Source organism: Dysidea avara, chromosome 3 (genome assembly GCF_963678975.1).
Source record: "Dysidea avara chromosome 3, odDysAvar1.4, whole genome shotgun sequence".
Classification (NCBI taxonomy): Eukaryota; Metazoa; Porifera; class Demospongiae; order Dictyoceratida; family Dysideidae; genus Dysidea; species Dysidea avara.
In genome coordinates this window covers 43,334,400-43,357,828 of record NC_089274.1, presented here as the reverse complement: position 1 = coordinate 43,357,828, position 23,429 = coordinate 43,334,400, and the positions used below count along the sequence as shown (strand labels likewise).

The 23,429-nt window shown below is 38.7% G+C and overlaps 2 protein-coding genes across 2 annotated transcripts; one reads left to right on the top strand and one right to left on the bottom strand.

Moving 5' to 3' along the window:
• Positions 1 to 208: 208 nt before the first annotated feature.
• Positions 209 to 14,789, bottom strand: LOC136251097 (meiosis-specific with OB domain-containing protein-like). The gene is made up of 15 exons (XM_066043480.1): positions 14,637 to 14,789; positions 14,536 to 14,588; positions 14,282 to 14,486; positions 14,176 to 14,233; positions 13,996 to 14,127; positions 13,737 to 13,812; positions 12,394 to 12,586; positions 11,985 to 12,085; positions 11,886 to 11,938; positions 11,155 to 11,250; positions 11,029 to 11,109; positions 10,452 to 10,605; positions 9,956 to 10,145; positions 685 to 777; positions 209 to 631 (listed from the first exon to the last, which is right to left on the bottom strand). The coding sequence occupies exons 3-15, from the start codon at positions 14,396 to 14,398 to the stop codon at positions 539 to 541; spliced, it is 1,437 nt and encodes a 478-aa protein (XP_065899552.1). The 5' UTR covers positions 14,399 to 14,486; positions 14,536 to 14,588; positions 14,637 to 14,789; the 3' UTR covers positions 209 to 538.
• Positions 14,579 to 23,423, top strand: LOC136251101 (aquaporin-like). The gene is made up of 4 exons (XM_066043484.1): positions 14,579 to 15,075; positions 15,147 to 15,273; positions 18,664 to 18,890; positions 23,119 to 23,423. Exons 1-4 carry the CDS (start codon positions 14,801 to 14,803, stop codon positions 23,348 to 23,350), a joined length of 861 nt encoding a protein of 286 aa, XP_065899556.1. The 5' UTR covers positions 14,579 to 14,800; the 3' UTR covers positions 23,351 to 23,423.
• Positions 23,424 to 23,429: the final 6 nt, after the last annotated feature.

The window sequence follows — 23,429 nt, the reverse complement described above, 5'->3', positions numbered from 1 at the left end:
GTGGCACTTGTTGCAGTGTTTGTCAGTCTTGTAATGATGCTGTCAATACATTCACATTTTGATCGATTTAAGAAATTAGATGAATAACAGGACCAGTTAAAAAAAATAACTGGATACACTGTCAACTGAGATTGTGAATGCTGTAAGGGTTATTTTTTTAATGGAATTCCCCTTACTAAGTTTCATGGTTGTGGTGTAGAATATACATTATACATAATATTATATGGAATTCTTGATCTTTTTGAAACACTACAAATGCGTGCACACACACACTCACACACACATATGAACAAATACACAATACACATGCACACTACAGAGCTTGTATCGAGCCAGACAAGCACAAAATTGTAGCAACTTTAGCCTTCAGTGTATGATGGGTACATCAAACACAGTAATAGTAGCATGTTCAACAAACCATTGGTGAGATTAACTCAAAACGTATACAATTTCACAACATAATAATATTTTTAGTAGTGATAATCTTATACTTTATCTTCATTCATGTATTTGGAGAGGCAATATCGGAATCATTCATTCATAATAGACTGAATTGTTCAGAAACTTCCTCAAGGTCAGCATGACTGATGGACACAACCCTGGAGAGTGGTTTTCGTTGTGTAGCAAACCCCTGTAAGATGAGACCACACACCTGTGTATATTGGTCATACTACTAGTGGGTACCTGTGATCTGACCACAACTTTAAATCGTTCCAGTAATAGCCTAGCTTTCATTTCTGTCCTTCTCTCAACATTCAGTGTAATGAATTCATGCACCTGCAATGCCAAAATACATGGAGCATCCACCACATAACACACTGAGTCACACAGTACATTCTCTTAATGACTCTATTAATGAGGCCATTTCATTATAGTAGGTACATCAAGTAGGTCCCAAACACAGCTAGTAGATTGTTTGTATTAGCAAACTGATGCAGGCTGGAGCAGTTTTCAGAGCAGTATAAATCTCCAAATAAACCACTCTAAATTAGACCAGCTGAGGTTGTAAGACTGTAAATACGTAAAAATACATTTCCAACCATGTAGTTTAAAATGGCCACTGAATTGTTAAATTAGAACAACAACAAAGTATTTCTAGGCACAGCAACAACAACAGGACAAAGGCTTAAATGTTAACAAGTATGTGTATGACTAAATTGCTGAACAACCACAAGAATTTGAGAAATTTTCACCAAAATCCAAACTTTTGTCATGACTACTATATACTTGACACTGCAACCCTTCAGTACATTATCAGGAGCCCATCAGTACCACAAGATGCAAAGTTTGCAGTGCTGACATTACTGTAGTAGAAGCAGACCAAAATCTTTGTAGTTCAAATAATCTGAATTGCTATCACCTAATCATTGAGAGGTAAAATCTTAAGTCAACAATGGAACCTGAAGTTCCACAACAAACCAATACTGCTATATGGGAGATGGTATAGTTGAGCATGTGTTTCCCCAGGTCACCAGGGTAGTGAGGCAGTACACACACACACATCACACACACTCCCTCAAAGCAAAACAAAACCTCTGGCAGCTGCACAAAACACAGCTATTGTCAACCAGTGAACAAGCATTGGGATCTGGGATGCCTGTGCACCAGCGTTGAAACCGGGTCACTACTGCTGACCCATTTAACTCACTGACCCAGACAGCAATGTTATTTTTAATTCTGTTTCCACATCATCAAACTAATTAATTCATTTTACACATCATCCAGACCTGAATATTCTATAGAGCAAGTCAGGCTCGGATGCCCCAGACAAAGTGTGACCCAGTTGACCTAACTCGGTTCCAATGCTGTTATGCAGCACTCAGGCAAATCCTACTGTGACAGGACTAGTAAACCACAGGAGGACTGTCCAGGTCTCATCTAACCACTTGGCTGTGCTGCCTCACACAAACACACACACGCACGCACATAGTATTGGATTTTAGGCTACTTTTAGTTAGCAATAACAGTACGAACTACTGCAGGGCAAAAGTTGTGACTAAGCCGTACCTTTGATTGCTCTATTAGTATTTCAATTATTTTTAATGCAGCAGGAGGTGAAAAGTAAAGTGTTAATTACCAGGGGTATAGCTCCAAATTTTAAATAGGTGAGGCAGACCTTGCAGTGCTTATGAATGATGCATGCACTCTAGTGTGCAAGTACACTCAGCATGCATAGCATGCTCCAGATAAGGAGGTCTGGGGGCATACCCCCAGGAAATAGTTGAAAAGTAATAGTTACAAGATTGAATCTGGATGGAGGTAATTTTAGTCCTACTATTATGGTAATTGCAAAGAATGCACATATATATATATATATATAGATGAATAAAAAATTGGAAATTTTAAAATAGGAATAGGGATCACTGAAAAAGCCACAAAACAAGAAGGGATCGCTGGGGTGGTAATGTAAACCACAAATCCCTATTTTGACTCTCTGTCATAAATATTTACTTACATGCTCTGTCATTTTGAAGTGAGTCAAAATAGGGATTTGTGGTTTACATTACCATCCCAGCGATCCCTATTCCCATTTTACAATTTTTTATTCATCTAGTTTGTGTACTTTTTATTAATTTAGTAATGGATTATGAAGAAGACTGTGGTGAATAGTGTAATTTTGCATTCTGCATAGTAACACCGTCAACATTTCAGTACACACATGAAACTGATCAAATTGCAATGTGCATACAGACTGAGAGTCTCCTAATATGAGCTACAATTTACATTACTGGTGCCTTTAATAGCTGTCAAATTCAGTACAAGGATTGTTGTTATATACTTGACTGCATTATTCATCAGGGTGAACTCCCTTCAGAGGGTATATGTAACACCAGTATACAAGAAAGGCCCGCATACTAATCCATCAAACTATAGACCTATATCATTGACTAGTATTTGCTGCAAGTTGTTGGAACACATCATCTCCTCAGCTATATCTTCTCACTCTATTGACTATAATATCATGTGTACAAATTAACATGGATTTCTTTGATAGATAATAAAAACTGTGGTGAATAGTGTAATTTTGCATTCTGCATAGCAATGCCGTCAACGTTTCAGTACAAACATGAAACTGATCAAATTGCAATATACATACAGACTGAGAGTCTCCCAATATGAGCTACAATTTACATTACTGGTGCCTTTAATAGCTGTCAAATTCAGTGCAAGGATTGTTGTTATACACTTGACTGCATTATTAGAGTATTTACATGACTGCTCTATTAGAGTATTAATCAGGATAACCCGCCCATGTACAATAATCACGGAGCGAAAAAATCACCTTGCAACAATGTCATCAGTCCAGATTAAGCTTCCTGGCCTATACTGAGTTTAATAAAGACAGATTCTATTAGCCACAAGCAGCGCACACCAAAAAACCAAACTTTGAGCGTGATCTTGTATGGCTTCTCGAGCGTAATGGCATTTTGGCAAGAAGAAACGGCCCGGTTTGGGCTGTTTCCATCCGAAAACAAAATCAAAAATAGGTCATGGACATGCACAATGATCCATTCAGCAAGCCTTGCTACTTCTTATCCCAGGATTCTCCTTGTAAACTTCGCTATGCCTGTGAAAGAATAATGATAATACTATCTAATCCAAAACAGCCAAGCTGTAAAAAAAGAGTGCGGCCCTGAGAAAGGCTATGGTGAAAAAAGATGTGAAATCCAAGGTGGCGGCCAAGAAATGGCTGTGATGGTAGATTAATGGTAAAAATTTTAATAACAACAATTCAAGTGAATTTTGTGCCAAGCTTTGGATTAGATTTCACTTCTTTCTGTATTTGTATACCCCAAAGGGGCTTTTTAACCTGTCATTTTTTTTCTTTACTACTACAGAAAGAAGAAAAGATAAAGCAGGGTGATTTCTTTGTAGCTGACCTCTCTGCAAGGTGGTCCTTCTAGCTGATCCCTCTACCGGATGACTTGTTTGTAGCTGAACTCTCTACAAGGTAACTTCTTCTAGCTGATCTTTCTACAGGGTGATTTGTTTGTAGCTGAATTCTCTACAGGGCGATTTGTTTGCAGCTAAACTGCTGAACTCTATACAATGTAACTTCTTCTAGCTGAACTCTCTACGGGTGGCTTGTTTCTAGCTGATCTCTCTACAGGGCGACTTGTTTGTAGCTGAACTCTCTACAGGGTGATTTGTTTGTAGCTGAACTCTCTACAAGGTAACTTCTTCTAGCTGATCTCTCTACAGGGCGATTTGTTTGTAGCTGAATTCTCTACAGGGCGATTTGTTTGCAGCTAAACTGCTGAACTCTATACAATGTAACTTCTTCTAGCTGATCTCTCTACAGGGCGACTTGTTTGTAGCTGAACTCTCTACAGGGTGATTTGTTTGTAGCTGAACTCTCTACAAGGTAACTTCTTCTAGCTGATCTCTCTACAGGGCGATTTGTTTGTAGCTGAATTCTCTACAGGGCAATTTGTTTGCAGCTGAACTCTCTACATGGTAGTTTCTTTGTAGCTGAACTCTCTACAATGTAACTTCTTCTAGCTGAACTCTCTACAGGATGACTTGTTTCTAGCTGATCTCTCTACAGGGTGACTTGTTTGTAGCTGAACTCTCTACAGGGTGATTTGTTTGTAGCTGAACTCTCTACAATGTAACTTCTTCTAGCTGAACTCTCTACATGGTGACTTGTTTGTAGCTAAACTCTCTACAGGGTGATTTATTTGTAGCTGAACTCTCTACAAGGTAACTTCTTCTAGCTGATCTTTCTACAGGGTGATTTGTTTGTAGCTGAATTCTCTACAGGGCGATTTGCTTGCAGCTGAACTCTCTACATGGTAGTTTCTTTGTAGCTGAACTCTCTACAATGTAACTTCTTCTAGCTGAACTCTCTACAGGATGACTTGTTTCTAGCTGATCTCTCTACAGGGTGACTTGTTTGTAGCTGAACTCTCTACAGGGTGATTTGTTTGTAGCTGAACTCTCTACAATGTAACTTCTTCTAGCTGAACTCTCTACATGGTGACTTGTTTGTAGCTAAACTCTCTACAGGGTGATTTGTTTGTAGCTGAACTCTCTACAGGGCGATTTGCTTGCAGCTGAACTCTCTACATGGTAGTTTCTTTGTAGCTGAACTCTCTACAATGTAACTTCTTCTAGCTGAACTCTCTACAGGATGACTTGTTTGTAGCTGAACTCTCTACAGGGTGATTTGTTTGTAGCTGAACTCTCTACAATGTAACTTCTTCTAGCTGAACTCTCTACATGGTGACTTGTTTGTAGCTAAACTCTCTACAGGGTGATTTATTTGTAGCTGAACTCTCTACAAGGTAACTTCTTCTAGCTGATCTTTCTACAGGGTGATTTGTTTGTAGCTGAATTCTCTACAGGGCGATTTGCTTGCAGCTGAACTCTCTACATGGTAGTTTCTTTGTAGCTGAACTCTCTACAATGTAACTTCTTCTAGCTGAACTCTCTACAGGATGACTTGTTTCTAGCTGATCTCTCTACAGGGTGACTTGTTTGTAGCTGAACTCTCTACAGGGTGATTTGTTTGTAGCTGAACTCTCTACAATGTAACTTCTTCTAGCTGAACTCTCTACATGGTGACTTGTTTGTAGCTAAACTCTCTACAGGGTGATTTGTTTGTAGCTGAACTCTCTACAGGGCGATTTGCTTGCAGCTGAACTCTCTACATGGTAGTTTCTTTGTAGCTGAACTCTCTACAATGTAACTTCTTCTAGCTGAACTCTCTACAGGATGACTTGTTTGTAGCTGAACTCTCTACAGGGTGATTTGTTTGTAGCTGAACTCTCTACAATGTAACTTCTTCTAGCTGAACTCTCTACATGGTGACTTGTTTGTAGCTAAACTCTCTACAGGGTGATTTATTTGTAGCTGAACTCTCTACAAGGTAACTTCTTCTAGCTGATCTTTCTACAGGGTGATTTGTTTGTAGCTGAATTCTCTACAGGGCGATTTGCTTGCAGCTGAACTCTCTACATGGTAGTTTCTTTGTAGCTGAACTCTCTACAATGTAACTTCTTCTAGCTGAACTCTCTACAGGATGACTTGTTTCTAGCTGATCTCTCTACAGGGTGACTTGTTTGTAGCTGAACTCTCTACAGGGTGATTTGTTTGTAGTTGAACTCTCTACAATGTAACTTCTTCTAGCTGAACTCTCTACATGGTGACTTGTTTGTAGCTAAACTCTCTACAGGGTGATTTGTTTGTAGCTGAACTCTCTACAAGGTAACTTCTTCTAGCTGATCTTTCTACAGGGTGATTTGTTTGTAGCTGAATTCTCTACAGGGCGATTTGCTTGCAGCTGAACTCTCTACATGGTAGTTTCTTTGTAGCTGAACTCTCTACAATGTAACTTCTTCTAGCTGAACTCTCTACAGGGTGACTTGTTTCTAGCTGATCTCTCTACAGGGTGACTTGTTCCTAGCTGAACTCTCTACGGGTGATTCTGATCTCTCTACAGGGTGACTTGTTCCTAGCTGAACTCTCTACAGGTAATTTGTTTGAATCTGAACTCTCTTACATGGTGGTTTCTTTGTAGCTGAACTCTCTACAAAGTGACTTCTTCTAGCTGATCTATCTACAGGATGACTTGTTTCTAACTGAACTCTCTACAGTGTTATCTGTTCATAGCGGAACTTTCTACTGGGTGATTTGTTTGCAGCTAAACTCTTTGCATGATTGTTTCTTTGTAACTGAACTCTCTACAAGGTAACTTCTTCTAGCAGATCTCTCTACAGGGCTATTTGTTTGTAGCTGGATTCTCTACAGGGTGATTTATTTGAGCTGAACTCTCTACGTGATGGCTTCTTTGTAGCTGAACTCTCTATTAGGTACCTTCTTATAGCTGATCTGACTACAGGGTGACTTGTTTGTAGCTGAATTCCCTACAGAATAACTTGCAATGTAATATAACTGTGTAAATTATACATGCAGCTGATAGCTTTATTAGGGTGACTGTTCTATTAGAGTATCTCAATCTCGCATTTGCTGCACGTAGTTGCCTTTCGAATCATAACTCAAGAGTGTAAACCGATTCTTCTGTACTACTGCAAGAACTTTCTATGATGATTATTCCAGCTACATACTGATTTTCAGCTCGTTGCTCTAAGCGGTTTGCCTGGTAGACACGAAAACTAATAGTTTTTTTATTCATAAAAATCGATCGCATAATTTTGACACAGGTTGGGTTTTGTGTCATATCTCCATGGTCTTTATCCCGATTCCTTTCAAACCACTAAAAGGCACTCCTACGATGGTTGCTCCATCTACATATCAATTTTCAACTGATCCCTCCAAGGGGTTTACCCTGTAGGCGTGACAGACCTTCGATCTTATTTTACGCAAATAATCGGTAATAACTCCGTGAATGTTCATCGGATTCCTACCAAAGTTGGTACGGAGATCCGCCTTAAGGTTACGGTATAGTCACGGGCAATCGTTCAAAGTTTTGAATGCCTATCGATACTTTTTGAGAAGCCCATAAAACCAGACTAGCAGCGTAAAAAGTTTTAAATGAAGGTGAAGCCCTTCATATTTAATGTTTTTATGTAGCTACAGTGTAGTTTGAGGCAGGTGGAACACTACAATTTGTTGTAGTAACACAAGTAAGCCAGCCTGTACATTGCTCAGCTCCAGCTGTCACTACTATGTTTTTCCGCCGCCAAATACAGCAAAAGCTGTAGGCTCTATTGGCTTTTCTGGGGCATAGTGATATTGTATATTAAATTTATTAGGTCCTGTGGAAGCGTTTTTGGCGTGTTTCTTCCCAGTGACTCAGATACATGCCTTCAAAGAGCTTGTTTCACTCGAAAAAACTACTAAAAGTTCAATAAAACGTCTATACAACCAGTAACTTAAAAAATCGCTTCCACAGGACCTAGATATTTAAATTGTTTAGCCACTTGTGTTGAAATTATAAGGATTCAGTAATCTGTTAGTCTGGTTTTTGGCGGCGTTTTTATAAAACATCGCTCTATTGTAGACCACACACCCACAAACAGTCGTTGTTCTGTAGTAAAAACAAACAAGCACAATTAGTTGTATTGCTAACACAACACAGTTGTTGAAATTATTTATCCCTGCTTGGTTTAAAGCAGGTTTTGTAATTTGTTCCGCCCACGCATTTTAAACTATTCCGTAACCTTAATGAGCCCTTTAAGTGTGCCAAATTTCAGCCCAATCCAAGCACGCATTCGTGTTTTATGGCGAATTTTGCGAAGTGTGCGAAATGAAGAAGATGAAGAAAAAAACGAAGAAATTAAAACGAAATTTTGTTTGCTTGTATCTCGGAAATGGCTACAGCGATTTTCTTCAAATTTGGTATGTAGACTCCCCTAACTGGGCAAATTAGCAAATTGTCTCTAGCAAATTTGGTTCCAATCGGATAAGGGATCACAGAGCTACATAGGTGTGAAAATTGCGTTTTCTTTCTTCCTGTTAATATACTCACGGTGTGGCGCGCCGGCTTCTTGGGCCGCACAACACACTATCATGTGTCTTGATTATGAATAATAATAATATAAACAAACGGGCATATTTCAGTGTTGTCTGAAATACACATACTGTTTCCTTTTCACTTGATACTTACTAGTGGACCTATACTCATTGCAAAGAACCACCAGAGGGTTGTTTTGAGTTGAAGGATGCTTTTCAAGGTGGTTTTTAGGTGTGCGTTCTATTAGGATTTTTGCAAAAAACATGGGCGATCCCTATTATGAACCCACTATCGTGGTTCATGATATAGTATATTATGCATATAGACTTGAGAAGTATATATTGTATAAGCACTGGTATAATATAGCATGTAAAACATGTCAATCCAGGGGGTCTGGTGTATGCTCCCCTGGGAAATTTAGACCATCTGAGATTGATTGTGAGAGCAGTTTATCAAAACTATTACATTAAAAATTTGCTTGACTGTTGTATTAGGGTGAGTGTTCTATTAGAGTATATCGATCTTGCTTGACCAGTTCAGTGAAACCTCATGCAGTAACCACCTGGAGCTTCCCTGGATGGACTCTTACTATGTTCAATAAGTTAAACTAAACAGCATATAAACTTTGTTAATGCCAGCTTTCAATGCATCTAACCAATATTTGTGACCAGATTTTTCAAAACCGATCCAAATCGCACACCAGGCAAAATCAAACTAACACCACCGGTAGATAGCTACACTATTGTACTAGTAGGTTTTACACTCAGTACCACTCAAACTACTCGAGGCTGGTTTCAATAGACGTCTTTTCTGGGGGTTTGTAGAGCTCGAATGGTGGCTTTACACTTTACACCTTGTGAAGGACCTGGCTTGGCAAGAATCAGTGGTTTACGGACAGCCTGATAATGTAGGCCAGACATTTTTTCTGTGGATTTTGATACATATCAACCACTAAGGTGCCAGCACAGCCCTGTAATCTCGTCTCTGGACTCCAATCGTGGTCTGCCTCCATTTTGAAGTCTAACCCTTGCCCATCCCGCCACCCCCCAACCCTTTGTGAGCACTCGTAATACTACTTCGCTCGTCCAACAGCTCAGATTTTCTATCTTATTTGGCGGGAAACTCTACAAGCAGCTACAGGTACTGGTCTGAAAGGTAACAGATTGATGTAAGTTTCATACGCATGTTTGCTATCCTTGGAGAGCTATGCTGGCTTGAATTCTTTAAAACCGTTTATCTAGAAACTTCTAATGTGCGATTTGGATCGTTTTTCCAAAATCCAGTCACATTTGGTGAGGCAACTGCCTCACCTGCCTACATTGTAGCTACACCTCTGATTGCTGAGTGTTTAATGCCTATAATGGATGTTAGTCAAGTGCATTTGCATGCAGCTACTGAAATACAGTGGTACATATATAGTTGTCCATTAGATAAATGATAAAATAGTTAGACTACCACTGTGTTAAAATTTAGGATTCTATTGAAACTACAGAAACCTACTTAGTGCACACAAACAAACACAACACACATACTTACGGAACATTGTAGAATATCCTCAGCCACACTACCAGCCAACACTACTCCATCCACACTACCAGTATGATCACAGAATGACACTAACACATTAAACTCCATGTTGACTGAGAATGATCCCAATTGATGTGAGGTACATGACTGGTTGGGACAAGATGTGCTGTCATCCTTCACACGAAACTTGCAAGTAGAACTGTATAATAAAAATAGTGATTTTACAAATCGTGATGTAAAAGATAAAATTCTATTGCACAATAACCTCAGACACAACACACAAAGTCTTGTGCTACCACTCAAACTTTTGACAGAATAGTGACAGTTTAAATAAAGTCCATTAATTTTCTAACATTGATCTCAACAGAAATGGCTGTTATAGTATGGTTGAATGCTAAACTACTAGACACAAGAGCTGTAGCTAGTTATACCGTATACATAACTAACTATAATGAACACTATTTATCCCCAACTCTGAAAAATTCTGTTTACTGTATAATTATACCATCTGTGTGCAGTGATCCTCTTCACATTGCCATCAATATCCAGCATTGTGAGGAAGCCATAGATGATAGCACAATGACCGCTGCCACTCGGCTTGCTCGATTGGTGCTCCACAAATTTCCCAACAGTCATCACTTCAGCATTACTACTGCTACCTGCAAAAACATGAAGTGTACATGTAGGGTCCACGTCTCTATTAGTTATTGTGAAATGTAATGAATGGCACTGAAACCACCCCTAAACAAAGATAGCTGCATAAATTCTCTAGGTGGTTAGTTAAGTAGGACAACTTGGTCATTATTCTTTTAAAAACTTCTAATATAACATACGTACATGCCTAACTATATACTATAACTCCACAACATACACTATATGATCAGGGTTCTGCCCAGAAATTCCTGAGTGGTGGCCTAAAGTTAACATGACTGATATGCTGTGTGTTATATTAGGGTATATTGCACATGTATCAGTGATATATGTAAGAATTGTACTGGTCGGATTTAAGAGGGTACTGGTCACTTTGAACCACTGCCGACCAGTGTGGGCAGAACCCTGTATGATCATAGCTAGTTACCTACCATCATCATCATCCTCCCACTCATCATTACTCAACTGTAGTGACTGCATGTAGCGGTATAAATTGTGAGCTTGTTGACATTCTAAACAACATGACTATTACTACAGCATAATGGATAATACTGTACCTGGATTAGTTGTGATTATTGTCTTCTGATCACATGTACCTACCATTGATTGCTTGAACTCATCAAACGTCACTTTGACATCAACCAAGAAGATCACTATAAGGCATGATACACAAGTTAGTGTATGCAGGAGTAGTATAACAGGCCAGAGACAGGGACATAGGAAGCATGGGTGCCATGAGTGCTTGGGCATCCATAAATATTCCCAGTGGCGTAACAAACGGGTGTTAGCACACTGTACTATATATTACTGAAACAATTAAGATGTTCTAATAGAGCAGTCAGTAATTGTAATAAAGCAGTCACAGTATTCATTCAGAGAAGTAGTGTAGTCAACGATGTAGCAGCCATTGCTATCAGCTCAAAACCTCTTTTTTTTGTCTTCAGCTTTACCACTGGGCACCCAAAAGTTAAATATCTTCCTACGCCCCTGAGAGAGTTAGGAGTAACTTTGGTATTGAAAATCAACTACATGGCAAATACCCATCAGCCTGTGATGGAAGGAAGAAAGGGGTGTGGGAAACTTGCAGAAAAATAGAAGCTCTGAGATGGTTTAGGCAGAAATTAAGTGGCTACAAGTTTCTAAAAGTGTGAAAACTGGCCATATTATTAGAGTGGTTGATTGCTCTACTAGCCTATCTTGATCATTTGTTACTTTAAAATGGCAGCAATGGTAATGAGAAGAGGTGTCCACAAAAAATGGGTCCATATATATGCCACTTGTCCCTAACCATTTTCCTTTGGCGTCCATGTTTGAGATAAATCAATCAACTCTGTGTCCCACCTAATTAAAGATAAATCCATCACAGTGAAGTTCTTGGGCCGCTTACATCAGTATACTGAAGTGTAGACAAGTTTCATCAAGGACAATCACTTCATTCTTTGTGAAGGGTTTTCCTCCTTTTGAAACAAAGTTCTTTGGAACTCCAATCTGTAACAATTACAACACCCAGCATATAATAGTTTGATAGGATCAACCTTGATCTTAAAGCTCATTTACATAATAAGAAAGTATAATATGACAATCATACAATGGATTTTCAGTTGGTAAATTAAACATTTTTATTAATATAATGTAGTTAGCATGACAATATTTCTGTGAACATTTATCATCAAAAAAGCAGGCTTGATGAATCAGTCACGCATTCTCAAAAAATGTTTTTGCACATTACAAAATTCTGGCCATACAATACATGTTAATAAGTCAGCCTGGTCTCATACAGTACTAAATACACTTACACTCTTCACAGCCACCAGTAGGTTAACATGTGACCCACTTAGCTTGTGTCCACCAGTTAGCACATCCTTCAACTTGTAACACTCACTAGCAGGTCTGATAGGAATGTGAGCTAAACTAGCAAACTCTGTGTAGTCCCATCCACTGTACAAGCTGACTGTAGAGTGAACCGCACTCAAGTTGAGCTCAATTGTACTGCAGGGAAGAGTGGGTAATGTGAATACTCAACTACATGCATTAGGTAGTTAGTGAATAAAAAATTGGCAGAAAATTTACCAAATTCATCAAATTTTGCTCAGCTAAACTTTTGTTATTTACAGTATGTGAAATATAGCCAATTAATATTAGATAATGGTATGCATAATATGTTTTGATCTTTGGAAGATAATGAGGTCTTCAAAATCCACTGAGAGACCTGCTAAAAGGCCTTTAAAATGGTTAGAGACCTAATGAGCAGAAAGACCTCAAAGCATTGCACATCCCACTCTTTTTTGATCACTGATTTGCTATGCTCTTACAAGCACATTGCAGGCTAATAGCCCACCTTGGGCAAAGCCAACATGAGTTTAGCTACTCCATTCATTTTATAAGCATGCCTAAAAGACTTCAATTATGGGAGCAGAGTCTATTGTTGCAGCTACATTTGTTATGATGAATGGACAACTCCAGAGATATCACAGAAATTCTGTTTAACACCCATCCATTTTCTCGAGTGTTTTAAGACTCTTTTGTCTCTACTAAACTATTAGAGGACTTTACCAATGACCTATGTACGTGGATAAGCTTCCTTGTAGAATGACTATTTTGTGTTATCTGTAAAGTAGGTGTGGTCCGTGCTCCACATCATGGCTGGTACTTCATAAACCTGTGGTACCATAAGCAACAACTTGTGACTACTATTCATCATCCTAATCAACTCTTTTATACACCTGCTCTTCACACTGCTGTGATGCCATAGGCACTGATATCAACTCATTAATTTCCTTGTTGACTCGTGACATTATTTGCACAATACATGCAAAACACTCAACACGCTCGTTTGTGCAACCGTTGTTTTAGCGAGCTGGAGTTATCTTGGGTCCTTACTACACTTTCTTTGTACAATAACTGTTGAATACTTGGTTGAATAACACAGAAAACTGGCGAACAAAGACCTGTTGCCACGTACACATTTCAAATTACCATTTTGCGTAAACAAACAATTACTGAAATATCCGTGTTACTTTACGCAATCATTAATCACGGGCTAATACACCGTTCGACACTCTTGGTTTCTATTATATACTCTTGATGCAAGTGTGCCAAATTACAATTAATTTGGAAACACACAACACATAGTGATCACCTTGGTGTAGTTGGTCCCCACTTATCCTCCACATCTCCACCAGCCTTCACCTGAACCAGTACATTCTTCACTTCGACTGTAATACAAAATAAAAGCCCTTAATCAAAAGGTCACAATTCTCAATGGTTGTTAACAGTTGTGTCTAGGTCATTTTGTGCTCAAAATAAGCCATGGAATTCTTACCATATTAGTAAATACAGCTGACAAAATCACAGAGTTGAAAGGTAATACATACTCATCCCAAACTACAAATGCTTACTGATATCATTGATTCGGAAGGTTTGAAATATTTTATAGATTGGTTGCTCATTTCCCCAGCAAGTAGCATTGATATAATCACTCTGTGAGTCTCGCAATGTGAAAGAAAACTTGTATCGGTCAGAGCCAGGATCTGAAAGCAAAAGCAATAAAACATGTATTTATAAACCATTAACCTTACTCTTTTTATCTGGGAAAGACCGAATGGCCTGCTTTGTCAATACTAGGCCCACCACTGTCTGCAACACGTTACAGTACGCAAGGGTGACCCCTAATTAAATTCTTACTAAATTAGGTTGGTTGAGAGACAGCTTGTTCAAAGCAGTCCGCGTGGCAGGCCCACTCGTCCATGCCGCTTGAATATCTGTGAAGCCACTTGCTGAACCGAACGAGAAATTAGCCATAACATATATGCGCTTGTAACTGGGAACACAAACTTTAAGCGCCTCAAAGACTGCCTCCGAGCCAGCTGTATCTTTATATGGATAAATTCTGTACTCATTTATACATGAGTAGCATAAAGTTAACATTAGAGCTGTACCTTGCTATGCCAATTTTTTCACACCTCGTAGTTGTGTGGCGCCGCCCAAAAATCTAGGTAGTAGTAGGTCAATATAACTTCTAATCCGATGAGCAACTAACCCCAGATGTGAGTTGGATATCAGGGAGGTCGCCAGGATCGCAGCTTCAGTGTAATCAGCTTTTTGCTGCACCTCAAAGGGCTCAATCATTTTCCACGCCGCAGCTGAATCCCACAATACAAAATATCCGTTTGGTGGTGATACAGTTATAACAAAACTGACGACATGTTCGAGTCATCGCAGCACGAAAACACGCCGCTACTATCACGACAGTTCATCACGACCACACATCGATATGGACCCGCCATCTGCAGCCCTAGGGTCTTCTTCAGGACAATTCGCGGTTGCATCATCGAGTTCTGCGCCATGACACTACTGATGTTTATTGGCGCGTTGTGTATGAGGGACGTGACGAGTGACCTGAGTGGGTCAATATTACTAGTTGGAATTGGAAATGGATTCTCCTACGGCGTGCTAGTCGCAGCCACCATGCACATCAGGTATGTGCGTGGTTGATGGGTCTGTGGTCTATAAATAAATCAACTCCCTAATTGCACTACATTTTTTCTAGTGGTGGTTTTGTGAACCCAGCAGTTACTCTTGGTGTGATGGTAGCAGGCAAACTACATGTGATTACTGGATTGTGCTACATAGTGATGCATATATTAGGGGCAGTCAGTGGAGCTGGCTTAGTCAGTGTAAGTGAAAGGAGTTTTGACCTTTGTGTGTTAGTACATTATAGATCATTGTGGCTTGTTGGGTCAGGTTGGCATGAGACAGCAGCAGCTGCCTAAACAATAATCAGCATGGTGTTAGTGCTTGTATTAATAAGTTACTTTGTAGAGAGTTCAGTTACAAAGAAACCACCATGTAGAGAGTTCAGCTACAAACTAGTGACCTTGTAGTCATTTTAACCATAACTTTTGTGACACACTGAGTTTTGTAGGTCAAAAAATGTATTATGGCCAATGGTGGTGACAAACATTTAGGGTAATAGTGCTAGTCAGCTCTTAGTATAGCAAGTATGTTTATGTAAGGGTTGGGTGAATGGATGATTCCTACAACTCATGAATCTGGTTTTGGGTTTTAGGGGCCAGTGAAAACTACTCACTTTGGTAGCTATATGAAGATGGTATTTAAATATGAGACCATCTTTGATGTATTGCTTTCGTACCTCAGTATTGTACTCTCCTTGATGTGGTTATCAGTATATTTCACAGGTTTAAGCTCGGAAGAAAGGCCATGAAATGATCATTTATCTCGTCGATTATGACAATGCACAGAATCTGTACTAGGCATTCATCCCGACGTTTATTTCTGTTGTAATCATACGTACATGACCCCTACTAAGCATTTATATGGGAGTAATGGAAAAGGCTATAATTAATCTTATCAACACAGGTAATTCCATAATTTAGCAAAATCATAGATATTAGTACATGAAATGGATTGAAAATGCAACATATTCTATGGCTTTGGTACGGTCATGTAATAAAATTTACAGGGTACCAGGTACCTCAAATGTGTGTTTTGTTGAGTTCACCATGGGATATTAGAGATGGGGCGATATATTGATACATCGCCATATTGTAGTATTCAAGACAGTGTGTCAGCAATGCAAGTATTATTGTAATTGATACATCCTGTGCATTTGTTTATTTTGTTAACATGGATATTACATACTCTAACTGTGCTTGGTACAAAATTTGAAATTGTCTATAGAGCTATTTGGAATTGCCGCTGAGTTAGATAAAAGAGATGATCTTTTGTCTGTCTTATAAGAAATCTGATTTATGTACTGCTTTCGCATATTTGGGGCAATGTATCAATACTTTCAAATCCTTTATCATCTCATCTCTTGTTTGTGTTATAGTTATTACATAAGCACTTTAGTGCAGCGTCTAAGACCCTGTAATTGAGATCATCGTCCACTTTTTGATAAAAGCACCAAATTTCTTATGGGGTTTGTAGCACATGTACTAAGTGATTTTAGAAGGGGAGGCATGTAAAAAGTCCTTTGGAATCCTACTTTTTGGACTTTGACAACAAAACTATTTGTTTACATGGAAAACAATTGCTTGATTTATGTATATACAGAGGAATTTCAATAATTTTATGTCGACCTGTAACCAATTAAAACTTCATCATTTGATAACTTCTGTTAGCTATACACTTTCGATAAAGAAATGACACACATCAGGATGATCCTTGTACACGATATTACAGAACTGTGTGCTTTGGAAATGCAAAACTTTAATAAAACCCTTCTTTTTAAATGGGCTATTATGTCACAGCTGCAGGCTTAGTACTGGTCTAATACTAGATCCAGCCTTTAAACTTGATTGTTTTCCATGTAAACAAATAGTTTTGTTGTCAAGGTCCAAAAGTAGGGTTCCAAAGGACTTTTTACATGCCATGCCTCCCCTTCTAAAATCACTTAGTACATGTGCTACAAACCCCATAAGAAATTTGGTGCTTTTATCAAAAAGTGAACGGTTTTGTGGCACTACTTGGAGGTATGAACAAAATCCCTGTTCTTCCCTTTAGTACCATTTGCTAGCTTAGTAATGTCATTTTAGCAGTCATGGTGTGAATATGTATGTACCACTCTGCGTGGGCAGTTCAAAAGCGCCGCCAGTGCCATAATTGTATATGGCACTGCTTCAGACCGCAACGAGTGCATTATAACTTATAATGCACCGACCACAGTGCCATATACAGATATTGCACTGGCTGTGGTTTTGTGCAGCATTGCACAAGTGCTGGCAGCCAAGACCACTACGACACCTTACCTAATAGGTGGAAAGACACCTCACAGATCACTCGAATTATAGCCTGACGTGTAAAAGTCGATTGTGGGCCATAACGTCACCAATACGTATAATGTTTACCAAGTAGCCAATGGCGATCGAAAAAGCCAAGCGGTGGCCACAACTCTAGTCTACATATATAAAAACATACTTATACACCTTACTAGTCTGGTGCCATCTGAACCCAGATAAAACTGTAGTCCACTTTGACAATGACTCAATAAAACTATTATATTCTAAATAATACTCACCATTATGTTTGATTGTGTCAACCAGTTTTTGTCATGCCACCAGTTTCGAGTTTAGCCAGTATAATTAGACTAGTATTGTTTAGTAGTTACTTAAACCATCTATTAGCTGCTTTTTTTTGCTGGAGAGAATCACTACGGGCGACTGAGTGATCACATGTTCAGCACTACATGATGAGAGTCGAACAGCGAATGCAGGTTAGTGATATTCCCATAGCGTACTAGCTTTCAATATCTCAGGTGGCTGCGGTACTGTAGAAGGAATGTCGCCGCAATGTTCAACTATGCCACCCACTATCGATGTTAGAAACCTAGCCTTTATAAGGGTTGCAACTGTCTCATGATATTCTCCCTCAGAGGTACATAACGGTTATACAACGTGCACTTGTGCTCTGCCTTTATAAATGCACTTGCCTTCGGGCCTGATGGCCCTCAGGCTCGTGTGTTTATATCAGGCAGAGCACTCGTGCCCGTTGTATAACTATATAATGTATTACTGTATTGCTTCAAATTTTGGGCAGTTCCAAAACCTGTTTAGTCAGTTGCTGGGATATAAAGTCTTTAACAGTAATAGGTGCCAGGTTTTGAATAGACTTATAGTCACAGAAGTGCAGACAATTCTATACAGTGCTACAAACAACACTTTGAAATGAGAAAATTAACATCAAGGCAAAAAAGCATTTATTGGTCTTCTATTTAAATTTGAATTTTGTGTTATATCAAGAGCCCATCTACTCTTGATGTTGTATACTGAGAAATACATCAAGGAAGGTATACTTGGAGGTATGAAGTTTGATTCCAAGGAGTTATTTGACTTAAGCTAGGTCTTGGTATAAATGATGTAGATGTCATATAGCATGGTTTGTATTTGTACACTTAACTAGACCAAAAAAAAATTTCTTGAAATATAGGAATTAAAACAATTCTTTTGGGGTACTCTTTTCAGAAATAAAGTCAAGTGGTACGTATATTATTGGGTATTTACAGCAATATGAAGTTCTTTACTACTAACCTTTATACTTCTCCACAGCTCTACAGTGAGGGCACCATCAATGCTGCTGTTCACCATTTGCATAGTCTACCAGCCAAGGATGACATTGATGCAGCAACAGTGCTGTTGGCCATCTTGTATGAAGCCCTCACCACTTCAGTATTAGTTCTGGTTGCACTACATGCTGCTATTGATAAGGGTTCCAAGGTAAAACCTGCTGCTCCCGTTGTGCTGGGATTTTCTGTCACTGTTGGGATTTTGGCTACGTGAGTTACCTTGTACCATGCAATGTGAAATTTTGATGTAAGAAAAAGTGGATGAATTTGACAAATTAGTTACATTCATCAACTTTTAATATCAAAAAGTATTGCATTGAGATCTATGATTTCTTGATTTCCATCAAACATTTTAAATTGTCATAGATGATGTAGTGTGAATTTGTCAATCAATACTAAGTAGTAGGGATCATGAAGGTTTGGGCTTTTTTGTCGAAAAATATTTCCCAAAGCCAGCCTCACTTTTCCTTCATAACTACTTGATGGTGTTGGTTAGGCATAACTAAGCCCAAAAATTCTTTCAGAACAATCCCAAACCTTTCCAACAAGTTTCCTTGGAATTAAAATTTCTCATTCCCTGAGACATTGCTTTTTGTCAACTGCAGCAGCTGCAGTGCATGCATCATGGACTTACCTTTGTTGTCCTCCTTTGTGTCCCATTTCTTTCTCTGCTGCCTCAAAGGTGTTGATTTGCGGTAACATGTGGTAGTTTTAGTGCAGCTGAGAATCGTCCATAATTTACTGGATTGATTGCCGAGGTGCTTCTCGTACTGTTCTTTGTTTGTAATGGGTAGAGCATAAGCTGAAAACAAAGCAGAATGGTCACATCGCTTTCCAATAATTCTTAGTCAGGGTGTGCATTAAGTCATTTAATTGACTTTTATTATATATCTGATTGGTGCCATTCTTTCCTTTGATGTGGTATGTATTGGTTTACCAGTCATAAAGTGAACAAGCAAGTGTAAGAAATTTTATATTTGAATAGAAATACACAACAGCAATGAAGCAAGGGAGGTCATCTACATCCGCAGTTATACTAGTGGACATTTAATCCCTACTATGGTCATCTATAAATGACGGAATTAGGAATTAAATTTAAGTGTCCAACTAGTATAGCTGCAAGTATAGATGACCTCCCTTTTGTTATTGCTTTTACATGTATTTCTGCTACTCAAATATAATTATTGTTCAATATGTTGTAGCCTTAACTTATAAATGGGGACATTATCTGACCACACCTCTAAACGATCAGAACACACTATTAAATGCCGACACACCATTACTGATCAGAGCATGCTGTGGTCCATGACCATGCCCCTTAATGATCAAGCTGTAATCAGCTGTGCTTTGACATGACAACCATGTCCCCTAATCTATTACAGTGAAGAGTTCCAGTGATACAAAGTGAAACAATATTTGAATGATGGTAGTTATTACAACCAAGAGTCTTGTTACAACATATGTGGGAAAACTGCATGAACATACCATGGTAGTAATATGCCAATGTAGCACAAAGCTATGCTGTATTAGCTATGTATCTCTTGTTTCACTACTGTTTATTGCTGGAACCCTACTATATTTTTTAATTAATAATTTTTTTGAAATGTCAAATCAGCTAAGAAATGATATATTGATAGTTTATATATATTTATTTTGTTTACGTGAGCATTAACTAGTCTCGTCCCAGCCGCCCACACACTTGATCATGCGGAGGTCGTCTGGTAACGTTAGTCCAACTTCTTGGCCCAGGAAGTACGCATTAATAAAGTATACACCTGAAAAACTAGCTTAGTAGCTGTCTAAAGGTCTTCTTCGCCGTTGATTATTGTTCTAAGTTGAATGCTAAGAAGGTTTTCGTACATAAAGTTTTAACGGCATTCATTATAGTCACTCCAGCGATTTTTATAAAGTAACACTCCTTTAAGTGAATGAAAAGTTTATTCATTTGAATGTAAGCATGAATGAGCACAAGAAACATGTTTGTAGCAATATTCCACTAGGGTCAAGAAAGTGGACTAAAGTCACCAGATGACCTTCACGTGATCGAGCGCGTGGGCGGCTAGGGACGAGACTAAGCACTAACTACATCATTTGTGTTGCTAGGAAATATCACTGCAAAGCAATGTCATATACTATTTTTTGGAATTTTGTTGGTACGGTTTTATCCATGAGCTTTAAATTTGTGCAGCTGTATCACAAGTTGTGCTCAATTTGGCAAAGTAAAGCAGTTTAGTGGACAAATGTCTACCACACAGTGGCCAATATTGAACTACCAAAGTCACCAAATATCAAGCTTTCATCCTTCACAGTAGCTGCATGCAACCAGTAGAATCCTTGTATCAGCACAAGAGTAACCAGGTCGTTTTTCGAACAGTAAGCTATGATAATAAATTTACTAAAGTTGTCACGTTTTGATATTCCACGAAAATTTAATAGCATAATTTTTTAATTGTATGTTACGCATGTGTACTGCACAATAGGTAGAAAGTAGTAAGCTGATACTAGAGAATACAACTCTATAAGCCTTATCCGCAGTTAGCTACTATACGTCATAACGAAAAAAAATGGCAAAAAGAGTGGGGGTACTATGTACACAGAGCCATTGGTAGGGATAACATTTTGAGCTGTTCCTCATGAAGAAAGCAGGTGAAAACTCTGGTAAAGCTATGTAGGGGAATGCATTTTTGCGCTTCTCAAAAAGTCCTAGGTCTGCTTTTGAAACCTAACATTTTTGAAAAGTGTGAAAATGCGTGCCCCACATAGGAAGACTATAAGTCTCACCAGAGTTTTCTCTTGGTTTCTTCACGGGGAATATTCCCGAAACGTTATCCCTTCCAATGGCTCTACCCCCATTCTTTTGCGTTATGACTAGAGGTGTACCGATATGGGTTTTTGGCATGTACCAATATCCGATATTGATGCAACCAAAAGAAGCCGATAACTGATAATTGATCCGATATTTGCATTAATATTAATTTTAAGCAAACAAAAGTGTACATTTACCTACCGTATAGCGGGAAATCTTCGAAAGGTTATATTTTCGAAAAATTCGAAAATAGTACATCCCGGCTTTGAAGTGACAATCAAAGAAAGTACAGCTGGGTATATATATAAATGATTTTTGCAAGTGTACACATGCATAGTTTCTGCTAATACCAGTTAGCTATAGGCCTAATGTATTATAGGTAGGCACTGGGCCACACACAAGTAGCTAGCCATATAGCTATAGCTACCACGCGCACGAGCATATGAGCGAGCATGAATGACACTACGAGGTTTGAAGCCTATAAGAGCTCGAGAGATCAGAAATTACTAGGAAAGACTATAATTATCAGCAAACATCTATATGGGCTGAAAAACGCCATGTACTTAGCTATGGCTCGATTCGCAGGCTACTGAGGCGAAGTCCGCCAAACAACATGGTTCAACCTACGAAGGAAGACCCTAGGATAGCTAGACGAGATTCTATCAAAGCCAGATTGAGCGTTTATCTAGCTATACTGAACAATCAAAGCAGCAAATCCTAGCTATGTATGTGATCAACGCAACCACTGTCAGCTTCCTCCGTGAATTAATTATCTACGGCGCGACACGGTAAAAAGACATTGTTTCGAAAATATTTTTTCGAATTTCCAATCAAGCACTCTTTTTCGAAAATTTAACCTTTCGAAAATTTCCCGCTATACGGTATACCCTACAGCAACATGTGCATGTATTCATTGCTATACTCTTTCTGTGGTGGTGTACAGCTTGGGTTTCTATTGTGCAATCCAGACAATTAGGCACCCACAAACATTTTATGTAGATATACTCCCATGAAGCCTTAAACGGATATTTCTGCATTACTCCGCATTCTAATAACTTGTGAGAAAGCTGGTAGCTACAGCAAGTTTCCGTTATCCTGTGATTCTTCTTTTATTACAAAGGTACTCTATAACTGCTTCATTTGTAAAGACTGTGATAAGCTTTCCAGCAACAAATACTAGAATTTCGTGTGTTTATATGGCTTCTCGTAGCGTAGCACTTGTTGCAGAGTAAACAATAAGCCAGAGCATAAAGAATCTATGGCCAGAGCCACGTGGATAGCGTAGAAAACCAATGCATAATCCGTTTATGTACAAACTATTGCTACTGTATAAATATCGGTAGCGATATCGGTCCTCCTGCTGTTCTGTACCGATACCGATATTGGTAAAAAATGCCATATCGGTGGCCGATGTTGTAGCCGATCCGATTATCGGTACACCTCTAGTTATGACGTAATTGTGGATAAGGCTCATTACTAAATTTATAATTGAGGGTGTAACACCATTCAAATAAATACCATATATGGTGTAATATTGCCATATCAACACAACATGTGTAGTGCAAGTTTTTTTTAACAATCTGTATTAGTTAGCAATTAATGATATCAAACTTTCCTTGTCAATTCCTTTAGGTTTCATTTTACTGGGGGCTCAGTTAATCCAGCCAAAAGTCTGGGACCAGCAGTGATAGGTACTAAAGATACTCGTTGGGACTATCACTACATATATTGGGTTGGTCCAATGATTGGAGCTACTGTTACAGCACTGTTATATCGGCTGTTCTTCGCATGGAATGCTTGGATACCAGCCTTTAAGCAACGAGAAGAAGATGAAGAAAAACTTGAAAAGACATCAATCAATTGAAATTTTAACTTACCATCTATATGTATTTTTTTTTGCACTGGGCTCTATCTACGAACACTTTAGCGTGTATCTATGTGTG